The sequence below is a fragment of the Mixophyes fleayi genome, chromosome 6 (assembly GCF_038048845.1).
Source record: "Mixophyes fleayi isolate aMixFle1 chromosome 6, aMixFle1.hap1, whole genome shotgun sequence".
NCBI lineage: Eukaryota > Metazoa > Chordata > Amphibia > Anura > Limnodynastidae > Mixophyes > Mixophyes fleayi.
In genome coordinates, this window is record NC_134407.1 from 166,465,319 (window position 1) to 166,487,276 (window position 21,958).

At 39.5% G+C, this 21,958-nt stretch overlaps 1 protein-coding gene across 2 annotated transcripts in view; it reads left to right on the forward strand.

Moving 5' to 3' along the window:
- THRA (thyroid hormone receptor alpha) overlaps positions 1–21,958 on the forward strand; it is a 91,109-nt gene that overhangs the window by 31,227 nt on the left and 37,924 nt on the right. For both annotated transcript variants that reach the window (XM_075177105.1, XM_075177106.1), the window contains exon 2: positions 19,720–19,955. In XM_075177105.1, the coding sequence (XP_075033206.1) occupies positions 19,903–19,955 (53 nt within the window). In that variant the 5' untranslated portion in view covers positions 19,720–19,902. The remainder of the gene's footprint in view (positions 1–19,719; positions 19,956–21,958) is intronic.

Consider the following 21,958-nt stretch of genomic DNA (forward strand, 5'->3'; position numbering starts at 1 on the left):
CAAGAAAGTGAATAAGGTTTGTTTGCAGGGGGTTTTGAAGTCCCCAGCTAACCTGGGAGCAATTAACACTCATTTAAATATCTCTTCTTATAACAAGAAATCTTGTTTTTTCACATAGGCATTACTGTACCTCACCCACTTTTAGCAAGGAGCACCCTGATTCTCCCAGTTCCCTCTATCAGAAGGAGCTAAATTTGGGTTTAAAATTGCGTCCTTACAGTTGCCACCATTTTACGGTCAGATCCATGTGCTTGCCATATAAATGGGTGCAGTAATGCAAAAATTGGTACATGGCATCACCAAATGGCATTTACGCTGCAAGTCCGCAATTTATGTAGCTTTGTAAATATCCCTTTTGTGTATCTCTATTTTTCTCTCTGTCAAAGCTGCCTTGACCTTTTTTTTTTTTTTAAAAAAAGCCTAGGGATGAACCAAATCTTGAATTCAGATTGGGATTTGCTGAATGCTAAAATATTTTTTTTACCAAGTCTCCATTTCATCCAAATCGTTAAGATTCAGTCAGGCAGATCCAGATTTCAGGCGGTTTTACTGTGCAAGACCTTGAATACTTCTCCTAAAATACTGCTCCGTGGAGCCTCATTTATTGCTTAAATAAAGTTACAGATATTTTATTATTTAAGCCCCTCCAACTTATTTTTATGATGCCGGTAAAGGTTTGGCTTAATATATTTTAACTCTTATAACTGTCCTTCATAATGCTTCCATCCACACCCTCAACTCCTCCTGTCCACCATGTATATATGTAATGACCCCTCTATGTATCCACCTGTTTTCTGACTCCCTCTATATTTTTTTTGCTCTATTCATTTCCCACTTTAGCTATCTTCCTCTTTTTAGATACTCCACATTCCACTCAGATTTATTCCCTCACTCTCTGTCCACCCCTATTTTTCTTTGTGCCCATGGCTACCTCTGCCAGTTCTTTCAGTTTGTCTCTTTATGCCAGTGTTTTCCTAGTCCATTCTGCTTTTTATTTCGCTTATCCTTGTCCACCCCTTGCCTCTTTTTGCTAAAAAAAAGACTTGAAATATACACCACACCTCACTGATGCCCCCACCTCTATCTGGATTGCGTTAGTAAGAAGATTAAGGATGAGGATTTGCATGTGATTGAAGTGAGACGCTGCAGTTCAGGGATTCCCACGCTGAACCATACAGGCATCAGTACCCTCCTCCCATAGTGACATGCCACTACTGCTCCCCCTACAATCCTCACAAATTCCACTACAGCCATGACTTGCCCCAACACCATATGCACAATACAAAGTCACAACTGCCACACCTGCAAGGTATCACAATAATGGTTCTTGTGGCTGTTGTTATCTGGTACTGATTTTAATCTATATCTAGCATTTTGTCTTGAATACTGACTTCCCATCTTCCAGTTGTATCTGTTTTGTTTGACACAGCTTCCATAGCTGTAATTTGAATCTTTTACCAGAATGCTTGGTATTGGGCAGTTTTTCGACAAAGTGTGCCACTGTGGAAAAGCTTTGAGATGATCATGCTACAAATACCATATGTTCTGTAGAGTTTTTAAAAATGGTATTCCCTAAATCTGTTTATATGCACTTCCCTTACAGCACATGGATACTTGTCTGGCTTATACTTGCAACTTTCTGCAGCATAAGAATACAGGAATACTGTGTTTGGTATGGAAAGGGTTAAAGTGCTTCTCTGGAGGTGGCCCAGACGGATCTGCTGCTATGCTTGGTCTTAAAAGGAGGGTCTGTGTCTCAGTGGGCAGCACCTGGGATGTGAGCCAAAAAACATTCACATGCCATGCTTTTATTGCACAACTGTATGCCAGGCTGCGCTGAACCACAAGAGCTGTGTTATTTGCAGAAGCCTCTCGCTAGTGTCAAAAGAAAAACAGCCAGGCTTCTTTTTAAGATAACATGAGTACTTAAAGTGAATCCGTCACCTACATGCAGTGGAAACAGCCATCTTCATGAGGAAGCAGAAGAATGTAGCTTGTCAAGTCGCTAGTAAATAGTTGCATTTTCTAGAGTATTGGTTCAGCCCACAAAGTGGCGGCTTACTTTGCATATAGGCAACGGGAACTCTTTAAACATGCAGGCTTAATGCTGGATTCATGCCCAATGTCAGATTACTTTCATATCTTCCACCACTGAATTTGTGGTCTGGTCAGTTCATTAACAGTAATGTTAATCCAGAGTAAGGCGGAACACTGAGTCTTTTATTCAACATATTTGTTCATCTGTTTTATGTACAAGATAGATTAATTTATCATGGGTACTCCCTCAATATTGCCTTTTCAAGTTCATGAGATTGGTTCATGGACCCTGTAGCGCATGCACTACTAGAGATTGGTTCCCATGACCTGTTCAAATGCCTCCCTAGAGAGGTGGAACAGTTTGATGTATATGTGATTATGTGCTTATATATAGATAGGTGGTACAGGAGCACCGAAACAGCTGTTGCATGCATTTTTTACATACACTAGCATGAGTATACTATTGAAATGCTGCTAATTTGTCCTAATTGACTTGCTGCTATGGATGTTACAATGGAAGAGTTCTGATTTGGAGTTTATATGCAATAAGAGGCTTTTTTTCTTTGTGGTTTAGGTTTTACTTGGATATAGGACACACGTACATACACACTTGCACTACTCTAAAACTCCCCTTATTTTGTTGTCCAATAGTGTTTAGGAGACTACTCTGAAATAATAATACTCTGAAAGGCATCTATAGCCTACATGACTCCAGAAACCAAAAACCCTGAATAGTTTTAATTCTTGAAAGTTGGCCATCTTAAACCTACATTCTCCAGACAACAAATTCCATAAATTTTCTTTTCCAAAGAGGTTTTTCAGCTTAGTTAAGATGAACTGTGTTACCTGCGTGGTGCTCTGGGCAATAGGAATTGTTCCTTTCCACGCCCCATTATATATATTCCATTATGTCTCTTGCCCCATCAAAATCAATTTTTTTTTTCCTTTCCTGTATGACTACGTCTGAGCCTTTACTTTCTTACAGGCTTCTCTAGACCACTGCAGTCTTTCACTATCATAATATTCTCTTATCATTTGTTGTTGGCCACCCTATTCACACTATACTGTTCTCTTCTATTGTTCTTTCCTGCCCTTTCGACCTTTTATCTGTTTTTTCTCACTTGCCCCTAAACTTTTTATGTTCTCACACTGTTTGTAAGCCTCTAATCTTGCTTTCTTAGATATATATATATATATATATATATATATATATATATATATATATATATATATATATATATAAATAAATAAATAATATAGAATGCGCGCACACATCAGTGGGTTGCAGACTTGTCTCGTTCTAATGCAGCAGCAAACACAAAGCAGCTGTTGATTCCAAGAAGTCTCCATAATGAACCACGTGGAAGTCGGAGCTGGAAGGTAAGGCTCCGCTGTTAACTCTTTGTAATCTGCAGAATATTGGTGCAGCAATCTCTTCCTCATACATTCTTAAGTTTTGCAGCAGCGCTAGGGTTAACCTGTGTTCTGCCACTACTGCAGCTGCTTTGTATCCTACACATACTAATGTATTTATCAATAGTGCCGAAAGCAAGGAAGGGGTGCGCCCTGAGGCTCTGTTACTGGGAGAAGCAGGGAGGAGAGTAAGGGGAACACTGCCATATATCTTATCCTTTCTGGCTTGCTTTCACACCCCATCAATATGGATGTCTCTCTTTCTCCCATTATCTCTCACACCATCACTCTTGCTTGCTAATCCAATCCTGTCTCCCCTTTTTTTTCCTCCACATTTTTCTTTGTCCTTTTTACTGCTTCCTTTATACTGTTCCCAACATTCACATCTCAACAGCTTTCTCTCTTTAGTTTTTAGTACCTTTTTTGCTCTTTCTCCGCTCTATTTTTTTCTGCTTTTCTACCTGTCATTGTTTCCTCCATCCATGATCCATGCCAACCCCACCCGTAATATTTCCCTACCATCATTGCTTTCTCCCTTTCTTCCGTTTTCCAGTTAGTTTCATCTGTGTCCCCTAGTTTCTCCCTCTGCACTATCTGGCACTTTCTGACCTTCACCCTCAGATCTGTCTCCCTTAAATTTTGTGGATACTTTTATCATCTTTTGGTTGTTTTTCCTCCTCCTCTCTCTCTAGCTCCCATATCCCTCCCTCATTTTATGTTAAACTGTAGCACCTCACACCTTTTATTTACTCTGTGTTCCCCTTTTCTTTCCCTCCCGTTCTGAACTACTCTGCACCTTCTTGGTTATATTATGGACATACATTACTGTAAGCCAGATTGACACAATGTCTATGGATCTCACACTGTTGACTCCTGCTCTATCATTCTGCTGTTTCTGTTTCTTGTTTGACTAGTTCTCTGCATTTTATCCCTTTATTCTTCAACCTAAAATCTCATAACCTTCAATAACTTACTCTTCACATGTATCTTTTTTTCTACATCTATACATTGTTCTTCCATATTGTGACTCCACTTCATGCACTTCCCATTACCTTTATTTTGCTTCTTTCCTTCCCTCCGTCCCATTTCTATCTTTTCTCCACTTCCATTTTTTCCACCTTGTGCTATATTAGCAGTAGTTACACAGTCCTGTTAATGTCTGTGTAAACACAAACTGCAGCTGCCAGCCTCAAGTCTCAATATGCTTCCAGAGTGTCACATTTCCAATATTATACCAGTGCCAACGCCATCCTCAGATACACACTGTGCTGTAAATACATGTAATGGTGTATCGGTGTATGAGAGCGGGTTGTTAGACATGTAAATGTATGTAATGTACGTGATAGGGAGGCTGGAAATGTCCCATCCGTGCTATGATTACATGTGATCATGTATCAGACGGAGGCATTGCCAGCCCATCCCTCCCATTCAATGATACACCATTATATGTACCCATGGCACACACAGAGGCATTGCCCTACATCCAGCCCTCCTCCCACCTCACATTCACCAATACATTATTACATTTATTACGCGCACTAACACCAATTATATTCACAGGACCGATGGAGGCAACAGTAATTAACTATTACATGTATTTACACCTCAGGCAAAGGTATTGACAGCCTAAACTATATACATTGATGCCGTGATGTGCGTCATTATGACACGTACCCACCCACTTCAAAGGCCAGTGAGCAGCCTACAGGTAGAATTGCCTACTTTCTTGGGAGTGTGGGAGGTCTGCAATAATTCGGGAGTCTCCTGGAGAAAACAACTATGCATTACATGTGTTCATAACACAGATAGAACCACTGCCAGCCTAAACTATACACACACTCATGCACCATTACTTATCAATAGAATATCAGGGGAAGACACACTGAGGTACTACACACAACGACACACCATTATAGTTGTGGTTAGCACAGACAGAGGCAGAGTCGGTCTTTCCATCACATACTCATGCACTGCTACATGAATTCACAGTGCAGGCTGGTAGTGCCTACCTCTGCTTCATACTAACACTCCATTACATATATGTATAACTCTGATAGAGGTAGTACCAGCCTTCTCTACCACACTAACACATTACATGTATTCATAATTCAGACAGATGTAGCGTCAACCTCCCCCTCACATACTAACACATCATTACATGTATTTATAGCCCAGACAGAAGCACCGCCAGCCTCCCTCTACCACTCACTGTTACACTAACATGTATTCACAGCCCAGACAGAAGCACTGCCAGCCTCCTCCTCCCACACTAATACACCCTTACATGTATTCATAGTACAGACATGGCCAGCCTTCTTGTACATGCCATGACATATGTTAACACAAAACGAGCCAGTGTCAGCCTCTCCCGCACACAATGATGCACCCTTACATGTATTCATAGTACAGACATGGCCAGCCTTCTTGTACACACTGATATACTATGACATATGTTAATAACACAGACCAAGGCAGTGTCAGCCATTACATGTATTCACAACGTAGACAGGCAGTGACGGCCTCCCTCCTTACGCAGTAACACTATATTACATGTATTTACTGCACAGACTAAAGCAGTGCCAACCTCCATCTCATGCTAAAGCTCTGTGTTCGTAGTATTCACAGTAGAGAACAAAGCAGAGCCAGTCTTCATCTCTTATTAAAATACCATTATATTTATACAGAGCAAAGATAGAAGCACTCTCTTCCATCTTCACACACTGATACACCATTAAATTTATTGGTGACGTAGGCTGAACTTTACCAACCTGTGCGTACATCATTGCATATATTCACAGAACAGACAGGCTGTAAAACCAGGAGTCTTGCACTGCTATCATTTAACTTCTGTGGTTCAGGTACAGCCTCCCCCACAGTCCCCTAGTGAGGTATATGCCGAGGCAATCTTGTGATTAATGTCATGCCTGTGGGATTAGCATGTTTTTCCTTCTAGGTAGTGACCGTGCTTTGCTGAATTGCATGTTCTTATTCATGTATGTGCACTGATGAAAAGCGTGCAGAAGTGGTCCTCAGCATAGCAGAGCCTGCGCTTCCCATGATAATGAGGAATTAGTGCAGGAAAGAGGATAGGGAGAGCAGCTGCAGTCTTAAATCCAACTGACCCTTTCTTGTCCTGCAGGAAGTTACTGCAGGTCCTTTACCGTTCCCCACACACAACTATTACTGAACCCTCCTGCATTGCCTCCATCTTTACTGTTCATCTACTGTTCTATGACCTGCAGCCCTCTCTTGCTCCATGTTTTCCCTGCTATTCCCCTACACAGTCCTAACCCAGAACAAGAGCTACGAAGCTTGGTGTCATGACGTACACCGTTATATTTGTTGCACTTCTAGTTTAATTGAATGTATATGTGCACAGACCTTTTGTTCTTTATTGTGAATCTCACTTTTAACAACGTTGTAACTTCTTCGTATCTTTCTATTCCAGTATTGTTCATTTGCTGACTGCCATCCTCAGCTGTGCCACGTTTTTCTATCACACCCAGCTACTTTCACATTCATTCCTGTGGACACCCTTAACCCTCACCTGTCTCTCAGCCACATGTAGCTCAACACTCGGCTCTTCTTTACTGCTCACAGTATTAATATGTCTTTATCATGCTATGCTACCACTCTGCTGCTCCATTGCTGGGTTCACCAAGAGGGGCCTCCTCCCCTACTATTTGCTGATTTTCTTTCTACCTTCCTCATGGGACTCTCATTGATCCTTTAATGTCCTGCAGTTCAGACTGAGCAATGAGTTATAGTCTTTAATGCACTTCGCCTTTTCTGTCTGAACGGGAATCTTTCATGGGCATTAACCCTTCCACTACTGCCATTCTTCCCAAATCCTAACTGTACCTTAAGGAAAAAGTAAAGCAGCTGTACTAATTTAGTTTTGTTTATTTCTGATTTGCCATACACTCTCATACAATTACTTGTACTAATAACACAATTATAAATACACATGCCTTTTCCCGGTCTTTTAAAAACAACAATGAATGGCCAAACTTTTATGGTCCAATCATTATACTCCAGGCAATTTTGCATATTATTCATATGAATAATAATAATAATCTTTGAAATCTATTGAAAACAGTATGCATAACAACATTTGTACGTATGGGCAGCTTAAGGACAAAGCTTGTATAGCAAAGGTGTGGCTTAATGCCCTCATGAGTGGTCAGTTCTGAGATGCAGTCCATCCTTTCTCTGTCTAGATTGTAAAATCTCATAAGCCAGGATCTTTCCCCTTTTGTGTCACTCTGTAATTCTACTGTATGTTGATATTGCACCTCAGTTAAATTTAATTACACGCTATTTTTTGGTTAACTTGAAAAATACAGTTTGAGTGTATGAGAGAGATCATAGCATCAGTAGGCATTGTTGCTATCTCTTACATAGTTAGATAATCACGTGGGGCTTGGAAGTAGAATAATTTCAGAAATATTTTTGGCGTTATAATGTGGTTTCTCCTACCACAGCTGTCTCCATGCTTGCAGGCAGCAGATGGAGGCAGTTGGAAGTGTAAGTCGCAAAGATACTCCTGGCTTGACTTGCACACCTCAGTTGAGTTTTGTTGTTACTTTTAAACTTTTTTGTAATATGAAAAATAGTTGATTATATTTAAGGTTTGCATAGCTGATGTTATTTATCAACCTCAATTAAAAGCAACATTTGTTGCTGTGGAACATTTAATATTGCAAATCAAATTAAAAAGTAGTAAAAGGTGTGTTTTTTTGCTTTTATAATGATCTGAACATGCTTGTCAACACCTGTAGATATGTAAAAACAAAAACATTTTACTCCATTAGGAAGGATACATATCAATTGGCGTTTTTACTTGCGTTGTGTTGCATTGCATTATTGTTTTTTTAATGCTACTTGTTCCATTGTTATGCATTTCAATGCATCGGAAAGCCTACAGAAGAATGTGAAAAATACATATCAAACATACTTTCGTTTCATATGGTTTTTACTAGCATTAAAAAAATGCATTCAAAATTCTAGTGGGTATGTACCCTTACAGTCTTTTATAGGGAACACCTTGCCATCTCTCAGTACATACATGGGCCTTCCCATCTCAGCATGTCTGTTACAGTGTTACTCGTTAGGCAGTAGCTACTTTCATTTTTTCTTTGTATATATCATATGTTCCCTGCATTGCCAGTTATTTATTTTCCTCTCACCTGCCTACCACTCCATCATCATTTTTCTCTACTCACGGTGACATTTGTTCTCCTGTTGTCCCTGTACTGTGTTTGCCCACACCCACTCAATCACTTTTCACACCTTGCTTCTCCTTCCCTCTCTCGCCTGTCTCTGTATATCATCTTTTATCTATTAAGCACCGACATATTACACAGTGCTGTACATTGAGGGAGTCATGATACAAACAATGACATGAAACGAAAGGTAAAGATGGCCCAGCCTAAACGAGTTTACAATCTAAGGATGTCATTGCTTGATAACCCTTTAAATTAAATATACTCATTAAAATCCAATCTTGTTTGATTTTAATTGAATTGCAAAGACATTAAAATGTGGGCGACACTAGATTAAATAAGATCATATGTAGATATCTAAATCAAATGGTAATTTAATCAGCAGTGGTGGAAAATTTGAATCCAAAATGGTAAAATATAGGCTATTTGAAGTGTTTGTATTCTGTTTGTCTACCAATGTTATCATTTGTGATCGTTACTTATCGACTTCATCATTTGTCTGGAGGAAAAATCTTGTGCCATAACTGAAAATCTATCTAATCTTTTATTATGTATATAAAAAAAGAAGTTTTTTTGTCTGTTTGTTGGTGAAATATTCCACAGCTCCAAGGTACATACTTATTTAGCATAATAAAGTAAGCTATTAGACCACATAGCGACAAATATTGAAAATATAATGTTTGGGTTGTAAACAATTGTTTGACTGCTGGAAGGAAACGTCGCCACAACACGACATAACGGTAACGTGACAAAGCATTTAATCTCATTTTCTAAACAGCATTTTTGGTCTATTTGCCAAATAATTGGCTAATATATAAAATTTGCTACAGATTACAAATTGGACCCGCGCAATACAAGTTGACCCTGTTTGTTGTATATAAATCCAATTATGAGTTATCATATTTTATAAATGTCACTGTTTCCCTATTAATTCCTCTGTTTCTGTCACTTATCTCTGGTGTTCTGCTCATACTTCATGGGGAAACAAAGCAATAACCAAAGATAATGATACAATCAGGATATCACGTTGGGAGAGTGTGGAGGGACACATCCAGGATATGTGTACACTTATTTATTCATCTGCACACTACATAAAAAAAATGTTCTTCTGTCTTGTTAGTATTAAAGGGCCATTCTACACAAATTCCTATTCTGTGAAGCACATAGTTCAGATGAATTGAAATTAATTTCAAAGTCCCTCTTTGCTTTTCTGTCATGCTGATTGGGTTAGAATAACAGACTGGAAGCTTTAAAAAGGAGGGTGGTGCTTGAAATCATTGTTCTTCCTCTGTTAACCATGGTTAGCTGCAAGGAAACACATGCAGTGATCATTGCTTTGCACAAAAAGGGCTTCACAGGCAAGGATATTTCTGCTAGTAAGATTGCACTTAAATCAACCATTTATCGAATCACCAAGAACTTCAAGGAGAGAGGTTCAATAGTTGTGAAAAAGGCTTCAGGGCACCCAAGAATGTCCAGCAAGCGTCAGACCTGTCTCCTAAAGTTGATTCAGTGCGGGATCGGGGCACCACCAGTGCAGAGCTTGCTCAGGAATGGCAGCAGGCAGGTGTGAGTGCATCTGCCCACACAGTGAGGTGAAGACTTTTGGAGGATGACCTAATGTCAAGAAGGCCAGGTAAAGAAGCTACTTCTCTCCAGGAAAAAATTCAGAGACAGACTGATATTCTGCAAAAGGTACAGGGATTGGAATGCTGAGGACTGGGGTAAAGTCGTTTTCTCTGATTAATCCCTTTTAGATTGTTTGGAGCATCTGGAAAAACACTTGTCCAGAAAAGTAAAGGTGAGCGCTACCATCAGTCCTGTGTCATGCTAACAGTAAAGCATCCCAAGACCATTCATGTGTGGGGTTACTTCTTAGCTAAGGGATTGGTCTCACTTACAATTTTGCCTAAGAACACAGCCATGAATAAAGAATGGCACCAAAACATCCTCCAAGAGCAATTTCTCCCAACCATTCAAGAACAGTTTGATGACGAACAATGCCTTTTCTAGCAAAAGTGATAACTAAGTGGCTCAGGGATCAAAACATTTTGAGTCCATGGCCAGGGAACTCCCCAGGCCTTAATCCCATTGAGAACTTGTGGTCAATCCTCAAGAGGCGGGTGGATAAACAAAAACCCACAAATTCTGACAAACTTCAAGCATTGGTTAGGCAAGAATGGGCAGCCATCAGTCAGTATGTGGTCCAGAAGTTGATTGACAGCATGCCAGGGCGAATTGCAGAGGTCTTCAAAAAGAAGGGTCAACACTGCAAATAATGATTCTTTGCATAAACTTAATATAATTGTCAATAAAAGCCTTTGACACTTTTGAAATGCTTGTAAATTTTACTTCAGTATACAATAGCAACATCTGATAAAAAGGTCTAAAAACACTGAAGCCGCAAACTTTGTGAAAGCCAATACTTGTGTCATTCTCAAAACTTTTGGCCATTGCTGTGAATATGTGTGTGTGTGTATATGTGTGTATATATATATATATATATCAGTCACTCCCAGCTCTATAGGTTTGAATGGGTGCATAGCACTGAATGATCTAGTCTGGGATGGAACAGAAAGGCATGGATTATAGAGCCTGTCATTCACCTTGACTGGAGAACAACACAGAGGAAGCTATGGATTATGGAGCCTGCACTTCAATGTGCAGGGAGACAGAGACGAAGCAGTCTGTTTTTTCACGCAGCAGTAAGTTGACCAAGAGAAAGATAGAAAAAGAGGTGAACATCAACCATAACTTAAACAGAATATTATTCACAGAGGACTTAGATTGTGAAAATGTTCTCCATACTTATATTAATAAATAAGTAAGATGGAGTGTCATAGACAACAGCCATCACCTAGTAAAAACAATATCACCAAGAATGTAGGACGTGTGCATAGTAGATAAGTCACCCAGGAGATCCATGACAGGTTTTGTGATTTTGTACAGGTCAACAATCTCAGAGAATACTAATATCAGTAATAATGTACAGTGGGGGTGTTCCTGTGCCTTGCCTGTGAAGCCCTTTTTGTGCATTATTCCTTATATTACACAAGTTTTGAATAATGAACACTGAAGTGATTACATCAGAACTCGTTCATACAGGGCAGCACAGTGGCCTAGTGGTTAGCACTTCTGCCTCACAGCACTGGGGTCATGAGTTCGATTCCCGACCATGGCCTTATCTGTGTGGAGTTTGTATGTTCTTCCTGTGTTTGAGTGGGTTTCCTCCGGGTGCTCCGGTTTTCTCCCACACTCCAAAAACATACTGGTGTAGGTTAATTGGCTGCTATTAAAAAATTGACCCTAGTCTCTGTCTGTCTGTCTCCCTGTCTGTCTGTGTGTGAGTGTGTGTCTATATTAGGGAATTTAGACTGTAAGCCCCAATGGGGCAGGGACTGATGTGAATGAGTTCTCTGTACAGCTCTGCGGAATTAGTGGCGCTATATAAATAAATGATGATGAAGATGATACAGGTAATTATACATATATATATATATATATATATATATATACATATATACACAAGTTAACCCGTGCATGATACTCATGCATTCTAGTCAAATTAAGATACTTAAGGTGTTAAAAAGGTTCTTGTCATGCATTTGGGCCTAGCCCAGGCCTCCTCAGGGGAAGAGCGTTACATCCCGACGCAAGCGCCCTTTTTTAACGTGGTTTTGTCCACATGTCACCACCTCCTCATTTTTCTCCATTACCTCATCCTTCATCTTCATCGCCACATTCTTCATCAAGCTACTTAAGGTGTTAAAAACTCCCCACTGTCGGCAACCACCAACCAACTGTCACTTCTCCTTCAAGAAATATATAGGTTAGTGTATAACTCTGCCCAGCAGGTGGCGCTGCAGCTTGTTTTTTTTTTTTTCACACACGCCACTAGGCATTTATATAGTAGATAATGTGTGTGTGTGTGTGTATGTGTATATATACATATATATATATATATATATATACACACACACACACACATATATAAGAAGAAGTTTGTTTGTTGGTTTGTTTGTAGGCGAATATCTTCGACACCCCTGCACTGATTTCGATTAAACCAACGCAAGGTGGTCCACTTGGATCCTGACCAGATTTTAAGGGGTTTAGGAACCCGGTCAGACGCTCCTGTTGGTGTACACCAGCCAGAACTTCCACCTGTGGAGCCTCATCTGTGCCTTCCACTGGATGGATTTGGATGAAAATTTCAAAAGACTTTTCCAGAAGAAATACAGGGGGTGTGGGTCTCAGTAGGACCTCCCGATGGTGGCCAGTACTTTGACCTGTTCTGGGACCTCCACTGGATGGATTTTGTTTGTTTGCATTTAGACACCCCTGCACTGATTTGGATTAAACCAATGCGAAGTGGTCCAGTTGGATCCTGGGCAGGTTTTAAGGGGGTTAAGGTCACGGTCGGACCTCCCGTTGCTGTAAGCTGGAAATAACCAGGGAGCCTGTTCTGAGCCTTCCAATGGATGGACTTGGACAAAAACTTCACAGACTGGTGAACATTGGATCCCAAAAGACATACTAGGGGGTAGTGCTTTCGGTTGAACCTCCCATTGGTGTATACTGGCCAGAACTTTGTTTGTCTGTCAAGTTATGCAGTCAGAGACCACTGCACTGTTTGGGATGAAACCAATGCGAGCTGGTCAATTTGGGTCCTGGCCAGGTTTTAGAGGGGTTTGGGACCTACCGTTGGTGTATGCTGGGCAAAACTTTGATCCGGGGAGTCTGTTCTGAGCCTTCCACTAGATGGATTTAGACCAAAACTTCACAGTCTGGTAACATTGGGTCCAAGAAGACATACTAGGTGGTTGAGGTCATAGTTGAACTTTCCATTGGTGTACGTTGGCCAGAACTCCGACCCTGAGAGCCTGTTCTGGGCCTTCCACTCGATGGATTTGGTTTGTTTGTCTGACCAGTTATACATTGAGACACCCCTGCACCGACTGTGATGAAATTGAAGCAAAGTGGTCCGTTTGGAACCTGGGAATGTTTTAGGGGGTTAGGGTCCCCATCGGACCTCCTGCTGGTATACGCTGGGCAGAACTTTATCTTAGAATACCTGTTCTGGGCCTTCTACTGCACCGATTGGAATGAAACCAATAAGAGGAGGTCAAGTTTGATCCTCGCCAGGTTTGAGGGGGGTTAGGGTCCTGGTTGGACTTCCCGTTGGTGTACGCTTGGCAGAACTGTGACCCGGGGAGCCGTTTCTCTGCCTTCCACTGGATGGCATTTAATATAAAAACAAAACCGTCACTGGGCAGTCACCTCATGGGTGTTTTGTGAGAGCTGCTAATTATTTTTAAAATGTTGACATTTACATCCAACTCATTATTAACTTAATAACTTGAAGATTTAAAACCGGGTACTTCAGCTAGCAGATAGATAGATAGAGAGATAGATAGATAAATAAATATATCTGTATATATCTATCTAAAATATATAATATATATATAAATGTAAATATATATATATATATATATATATATATATATATATATATATATATATATTAGCAAAATGTACCTTTCTCACAAGAACAAGAGACTTAGCCCTTTCTTTTCCCTTTATTACACACGGGAACTTGTACTCTGGACAGAAATGATCACATATTGAACCATGTCCGCTGTGCCTCTAGTTGTACTACACAGAGGGGATTATTTTCTCACTCCTTTTGGGATGCAGTAGAATAGACCTCTTCGTTAAACGACTAATTGTCCTTCATTAAGAACTTGCTAGCTGCCAGCTGTGCATACTTGGCACAAATGAAAGTTAATCAGGCACCAACATAAAAATGAGTTTACCTTAATTTAGAATAATGTTGTTTTGATACTTTTGGACACCATTTCAGTGAGGGGGGTGGCGGTGGTGTAGATGTTACAAAACAGGCTTCAACCATTTACGGTTGTCTACAGCTGTCTCTTAATGGAAGACTTTTTGGAGGTTATGCCTATTTTTTTACTCTTTTGTTATTGTTCAAAATAAAGTAAACTACAATAAAGATAGTTAACACACAATTAATTTTGTGTACAGTGTTTTTATTTTATTTTTTTCCTTTCCCCTCCCACCCCCTTTCAGCAACCAATCCTTCAAAAGCTTTAACCACAGTGAGATACTCTGAAAAAGGCAAAACACTAGATAAGGAAATAACCAGTACATAACATCCTAGATTTCATAATATTATCAAGGTTGATATTACTTTTGGATATAAAGTTCCCCATGTCTTATGCAATTGACAAGTTTACATCCAAAACGTAAGCACAAAAAAAAAAACCTATATACAAAATTAGTTTCACTTGTGCCTTTTTCTAAATCTAAATTAATTTATGCCGGTGTTTCTGATGTGCAACCTTTATTTTATTCTCCGCTTTGAGGATTTAGATGACTGTGCTTCAAGGAGGAGATACTAGACACTTGCTAAGTTCGCAGGGGGAAAGCGAGGGATGGCAACAAGAAGAATGAAGGAAGGGGTATATGAGGAGCATGGAAGTATTAAATGGGCAAAGCTTGTCTTTATGTCTTTCATAATGTCAACTTCATAATTTGCATTCAAAGATTCAATATATGTGCCCCCATTTTTTATTTTTTTTAAATATTGTATCCTGTCTCTCTATTTCAGGGAGAGTAGCCTTTCTGCTAAAATAAACTATGTAACAGTTCTGTTTTGAGTGCACCTAAGGAAGGAGGAACCCTGGATGTCCTCTGTCTTAAAACCATTTTCTTAACAGTGGTTACTATTACCGTTAATATAGGTTTTCTATGGCAATTCTATTGTCTAGTGTCTAAAGATGGCAAATAGAAGTGCTTCTTAGTCCTTTTTAATTTAAACCTCTTAATAAAGTCCATAATTCCATAAGAATGTATTAATTTTTCTGCAGCTCAATAAATAGGGAAATAGATTTGTCTGTTGGGTTTAGCATTTTGGGCACATTGCCGATCCCACCATATGTTTGCGCTGACTTCGAGCTATATATGCTCAGTTGATCGGATTTAGGTGAACCTCCTGTAACATAGCAGAAATTAAGACTTTCATCTGCGTAAGGATAAAGGTTTTTGTTGTTGTTGGTTTTTATTTGTTTTGTTTTGGGGTTTTTTAAAATAATCTGCTACTTTTTCAGCATTTTCTTTATGTAAGTTTATTGGGCTCACAGGCACACAAAATATAGTATCATCTGTGTAGTTCATTTAGAAGTAGTTATAACATATATTTTGGTCAGTGAGAACAGCTAATAGGCAGAATGTTGTAGGGCAAGCGATGGAGTTGTCAAAATCCTTTGCTCTCCCTCCTCACACTGTGCCATACAAACTGTTGGCTTCAAGTCCTTACAGACAGGAGTCTCTATGTGGGGTTCTGTGCCCTTCGCTCCTCTCCTCTATAATTCTCCAAATCCCTTATCCCACATGTGGATTCCTGCCCCCCTCAAAGTGTCTTTACAAAGAGGCCAGATTGTTCAGTAGCCCAGTGGGTCTGGCAGAGAGAAGCTGCTTGGCTCCTTCACTGTCTGTACCTCCTCCTGCCCGTCTTTTAAGTATTCACATGGATGCCTTCAGAATGTATTTGGCAAGTCTAAGAAGAGTTTAGAATTGTAGAATTTAATGGAACAGTAGAACCGGGGTTTATGCATAATATTGTGTGCAGGCATATCTTGCATACTGCAGACATTGTGTTACAGGCTTTCTCTCCATGCAATCTTCACATTTTGATCTCTCAAATGCTGGCTATAAAATGCAGAAGTGCATTGAGTTAATCAGTGTTTCACTTATCTGTGTTGTCTGTCCATAAAACTGGGTCATTTGTGTCAATGTAGGTATAATTGCAAAGATTTTGCACGCCAATATTTTTTTCTTACTGGCAGCATTTGAGTTAACTTCACTCATTATGTTTGTGGTTGGCACAGGGCATGGAGGGCAGAATGCCAGAGGTACGAAAGGGGTTCACAGAGACAGATCCCTCTGGTGGCGTCCAGGCTGCCTGGTTGCTAGGCAACATGACTGGGCCCTGGCAGCTGTGTGACATGGGCAGAGGACCAGAGTTCATGGCTCACGATTGAGAAGATGAAGGGAGGGAAAAGTGATCTGACAAAGCCTCATTTCTATATAGGAATTTAAATCTGAACACTGTGCCTCTCCTTTCTATTAGCTTTTCATGGGGAAATAGATTCTAGATGGAGAAAATATATTTTTATATTAAAAAGCACGTGTTTTAACAAGTGAACTACCTGGCCATTTTATTGATGATGATAATATATAAAATTCAAACTTAAATTGTGAAGCTTCAGATCTGAAACACTGTCCACCCAACCTAATCCAGTGGCGTCACATGAAGGATGGCCTTGGACTGATATGTATTGTGACTTTTCCTTCCATGCCGCCTGTAGTGGGGAGGGCAGCGCATATTTCTCTGGTTACAGCAGAGACTGTATGTTGAAAGCAGACGCTGCGGTTAGTCCAGATGCAGACCCCGGAGTGCTCACACCCTGGAGGGTTAGGGGGGATATGCCCATTAGACCCTGAGAGAGAGAGGAAGGGGGGGGGGGGGGGGGGGTACATTACTGGGAGATTTAAGTTCTGCTGGAACAGAGGCATAATTAAAGTCACTGGTGGACTAATGACAATGTTAAAGTATCACTCCAAGTAGAGAAACTGTCACAAGCCAGGCCTGCTTAAAGATCTCAACCATATCGCAAGTTTAAGGGAACTCATATGCCACAGTGCTATGTAAATACTGACTGTTTCCCTTATACTTAAGTACAGCATATAGGCATTGTTTATTGTGTGCAGAGACCATGCTTCATGTGCTTATTTGCCGTTTTTTTATGCTCTGGGGAGAACTGCGTTATTAATTCATCATGTTCCCAAAAATACATTCTTGTCTTTAATATTTTATAGCTACAGATGCAATAAAGCATAGTTGCCTTTATTTTACTAATTATAAGAAGCACATACATTGTGGAATATTTGCATTAAAAATTTTATGATCATACTTGAGAATTGCATAAATAACTTTTTCCCAGAATACCGTTTGAAGTGCGTTTTGGCCACTGCACACAATTTTGCTGTCATGTTGCAAATAGCATTATTGTGGGTTAGATCTGATTACATTGTTTAAACCCATTGTGGTTAGAGTCCAGATGTAACTATAGAATTACTCCCTATGCTAATTTAGAGATCTCAGTCATTGATTTGAGGAGCTGTTCAGTGGGAGCATGAACCATGTTAAAAAAACAAAATAAGGAGTGACATGGTGACAGAGAGGTTATGTTTGGGGGAGGTGCAGTCAATCATTGTTACCAATTAATACATTGTTATTTAAAAATTGGTTTTAAAGTTGTATCTTTTGAGCATATTAAGGATAATGGTTATTGTAATTTGGGTACGCAGCATATGGCTAAAAAAACAAAGGTTGTCCTGTTGGACAGAAAACCATGCAAAGCAATGCTGACCTGCACTTGTAGATGATGCTGGGTAATTTGAGTTTACCTAGTGCTGAGCATGATAGTGGGATGGTGACCTCTGTATTCTGAGCAGCCCAGCGTTGCATGTGGTCACATGATTACATTCTACGCAGACACACTGGAGGACATTTATATATAAAAAAAGTGAGCCATACATCTATATAAAAGATACAGTATACCAGTTATATTACTGTTATATGGGTGTGGATTAGTTGCAGATGTGGACAAAAAAAATGTAAAATTCAGAATCCAGCCGGCTAAACCAAGGAGCCAGAAGCATCTATTGGTTTCAATAGAAATTACTTCCAAAAATTAGCCACCGCAGTAATTGTGTTCGGTTAGTTACCTGGGGCCTAGGATTTTTCCATATGAGTAGTGATATACAGATAAACACAATAATAAAATAATAGGGTGTAGTGGATCTCAAAAAAAGCTGTACCTTTAAGTGTGGGTGATTTAATATTATCATGCATCTCTGTTTTAAGTGATTTTGGAACAATATATTTAGGGGGGAGGGTTTAGCAGACATTTATGAAAGAAGAGTACAACGTGGATTTATCTGAGCATTCCATAGTCACAATGATGTAATTGTCAAATAACTCCAGTTTTTCTTTAGTCAATTTTCACAAATCCGCCCATTGTTTCTCTGCCTGTTTGTTTTTACTTACTGCACATGTGGGCAGCTGCCAAAAATTTTATTTTTTTGTTTTAAAGTTAAGCTTTACCTTATAATTTCCCTGTAAAGAAAGTGATTTCTATAACTCTGCTCATGTGGAATCCGTTAAAGTGCTTGATGAAGCTGAGTACATTCTGCCATCACTTCCTACTAAAGCCGGCCAATGACTTGGGTGTTCACACATTATGGAAACCTAGAACTTGATCGCAGAAAATAGCCTATAGATTCATTTAGTCCAGTTATAGACTGCTTAATACCATTCAGATTGCCCATCACTTCAATGTTATAGCTGTATTCCATGGATCTATCACTCTTTCGGTAAAAAAGTTCTTCCTTATGATACCTTTCAGTCTTCAATTTCAAAGCGTATCTCATTCTTTTATAAACCCTCTAGTTTAGAAAAAGATTGCTTTCCTGAACTCTAGGAATGCTTTTTGATATATTTGCATGTTTATGGTCCCACTGTGACTCCTACAATACCAATTATACTGTTTGATAGCATTGAACATACTATACTGTATAGTACTAGTAAGTATCCCTCATTATACACATGCTGAAATGTATATAACTACTGAGGGATGTGTATTAGCATTGCTCAAAAGTGCAACCATTGCAAATAATAAGACACTGTTTTCATAGTCTTATCTGCACTAGATAGATGAAAACTGATGTTTTGTTCTCATTTTAGTGCAGATTTGCAATGTGATTGTGTTGGTAACTAACCCTCAATGCTCAATATGCATGCAATGACAGTGTGCATGTTGTATAGAACGTGTGTGTATTTTATATACTGTACTGAAAGTGTATGTGAGTTTATACATAATTATACATATACATACATAACGACCCTGGAAATAAATTGCCATTGTAATCTCATTTTGTCCCTTTGTTCTTTGTCTTTTAGGGGCCCCTTTGGAAAAGAGGCCCCATCTCTATGACCACCTCTGTCTGAAGTAGAAATGGTTTGTCCGGTGAAGCCGTAAGACCTGCTTCCATGTGAACGCAGCCGTGTCCCATGTACCTCGGGCAGCTGAGGGCGGAGCCCGCCTTGGTCTCTTCTGATTGGTTCTGGATGGAATTACGTTGAATGGACCAGAATCTTAGCGGGCTGGACTGCTTGTCAGAGCCAGATGAAAAAAGGTAAACAGATCACTGTTGTGTTATCATTGCTTCCTTTCTTCCAATTCCTAGTCTACAGAACTGTGAATGAAACACATTTTCATGTCTGGAATGTGGGTTATTTAAGAACTAGGTCACTTATGGGATTGAATGACTGTGCACCATTTGTAGTGTCCTCATGTGCCCCTGAGACATTTTAGATATCCATTCTGCTTTATCTCCATAGTTATCTTTGTTATGTACACGTAGGTAGCCGTTTGGATTCCTTTGTCATAAACTGTAATACCCAAAGGCCAAAATAGAAAATGCCAACTATTGGTTTGCTTCTAACTAACATGCAGTAACTTTTGTCAATGAATGTGTCAGCCATGGAGCAAGATCGTTTTACTCAACAATAAGAGATCTACACGGCCTATAACAAGGCTTATATTGTAACATGGTGGAAGTAGCACAGAAGTCCACCGACCATGCATTAGGCACTGGCCTTTTAAATTTTAATGATAGCAAATTGATTACTATTAAAAAAATTTTTTGGACCTCTATTAGGTTTTGTAAAGCTATAGGTATGCAGAAAGATCTAACTCATGGGTTTTAATGTTAACCTGCTCCTGATCGGACAGCTATGGCTTTCGTCCTGTCAGAGGTCACTCTTTTTGTTCCATGCTTTTGGATCCCCACTGCAATTATCACACTTACAGAAACATTGGGACTCGTCAGAACTGAGCAAACAGCAGGGTCCTAGGAAAAAGAACCCCAATATTATTCTGGTGTAGGTTAATCGGGAGGGGGTGTAATTGATAGTAAAAATCATATAAAAATGTTTAAAAAATTGAAATGTATTAGTATTAACACAATTTGTGTGCGTAATTGATCTCAATGTAAGGGAAAAACTACACTGAGGAATTATTAGATTCTTCAAACACATTTATACATATTTTACATAGCATTAAAATAACTGGTAAATTTCTTTTTTTGACTTGAAATCATGGTAACTAATAACTCCTATTACACCACATCTTTATCTTAACGGGATTGCACACATATCTGTCTGTATATACTGATCTCCAGGGAGTGCTCAGTACAGTAGAATGTTGCATATGATTGGTTGTGAGATGTCTGTAATGATCAGATTTTGGGCTGAGTGCATTGTAGAATTGGGGTTTAAACAACTATCCTTTTCCTATGAGAGGTTATATGGGGACGTTAAAGTAGACCAGTCATTTCCACATAGAACTGAATTAGAGGATTTAAAACGTCAAGTTTGTCTGAATAACTGTTTGCATTTAAAAAACAGGAAGGAACTGTTGTAATTGCAAGTTATGTCCTCTCTACAAAGCACAATGAAAGTAGCCATCTTTCAGAGTTGTGAGCCCAGAGGTGCATCTCCTATTCATCAGAACAGAATTACCTTGCATATGGTAGCAGCAAAAACTATTAGCATGTTTTGTTTTTATCTACCCCACCGCATAAGCATCTACTTTCCTAACAAAGCTCAGTTGTTCCGACCTCTCCCTATTCATTTCCTATGCGTTTAGTGTGCTGACTGTATGTATGGTTCTTTTCAAATACTGTTGACTTCAAAATCAATGATCTCCATTGCACTGTGCCTTTAGCATTCGACCATTAAAAGCCAATATTCCTGCATTATTGTAATAGACTAGGATCATGCTGGAATTTAGGGACAGATAGGGTTGTTTAATGTTCTCAAAGTGCCGGCAGTTTCAAAAATTATTTTTGCACATCACATGCAAACCACATACCAACAAGTGGTCTGAAGAAGCCTTACCTTTACCATTTTGCTTTTTAGGTTTACTGGTGCTTTTAGCTTGCACCCTTTAGAGCTAGTCTGTACACACCGGATTTCACTGCCAATGCTGAGTGATGGATCAACTGATAGCTCGTGTGTACATAGCAGCTTATTTTTATAGGGAACAATTCTCCCTATTCTAAGTATTTTTCTTGGCTGCATTTTGATGCTGTTGAACAAACCTCAGATAGAACATAAGAGCAGACAAAGTTCCCAG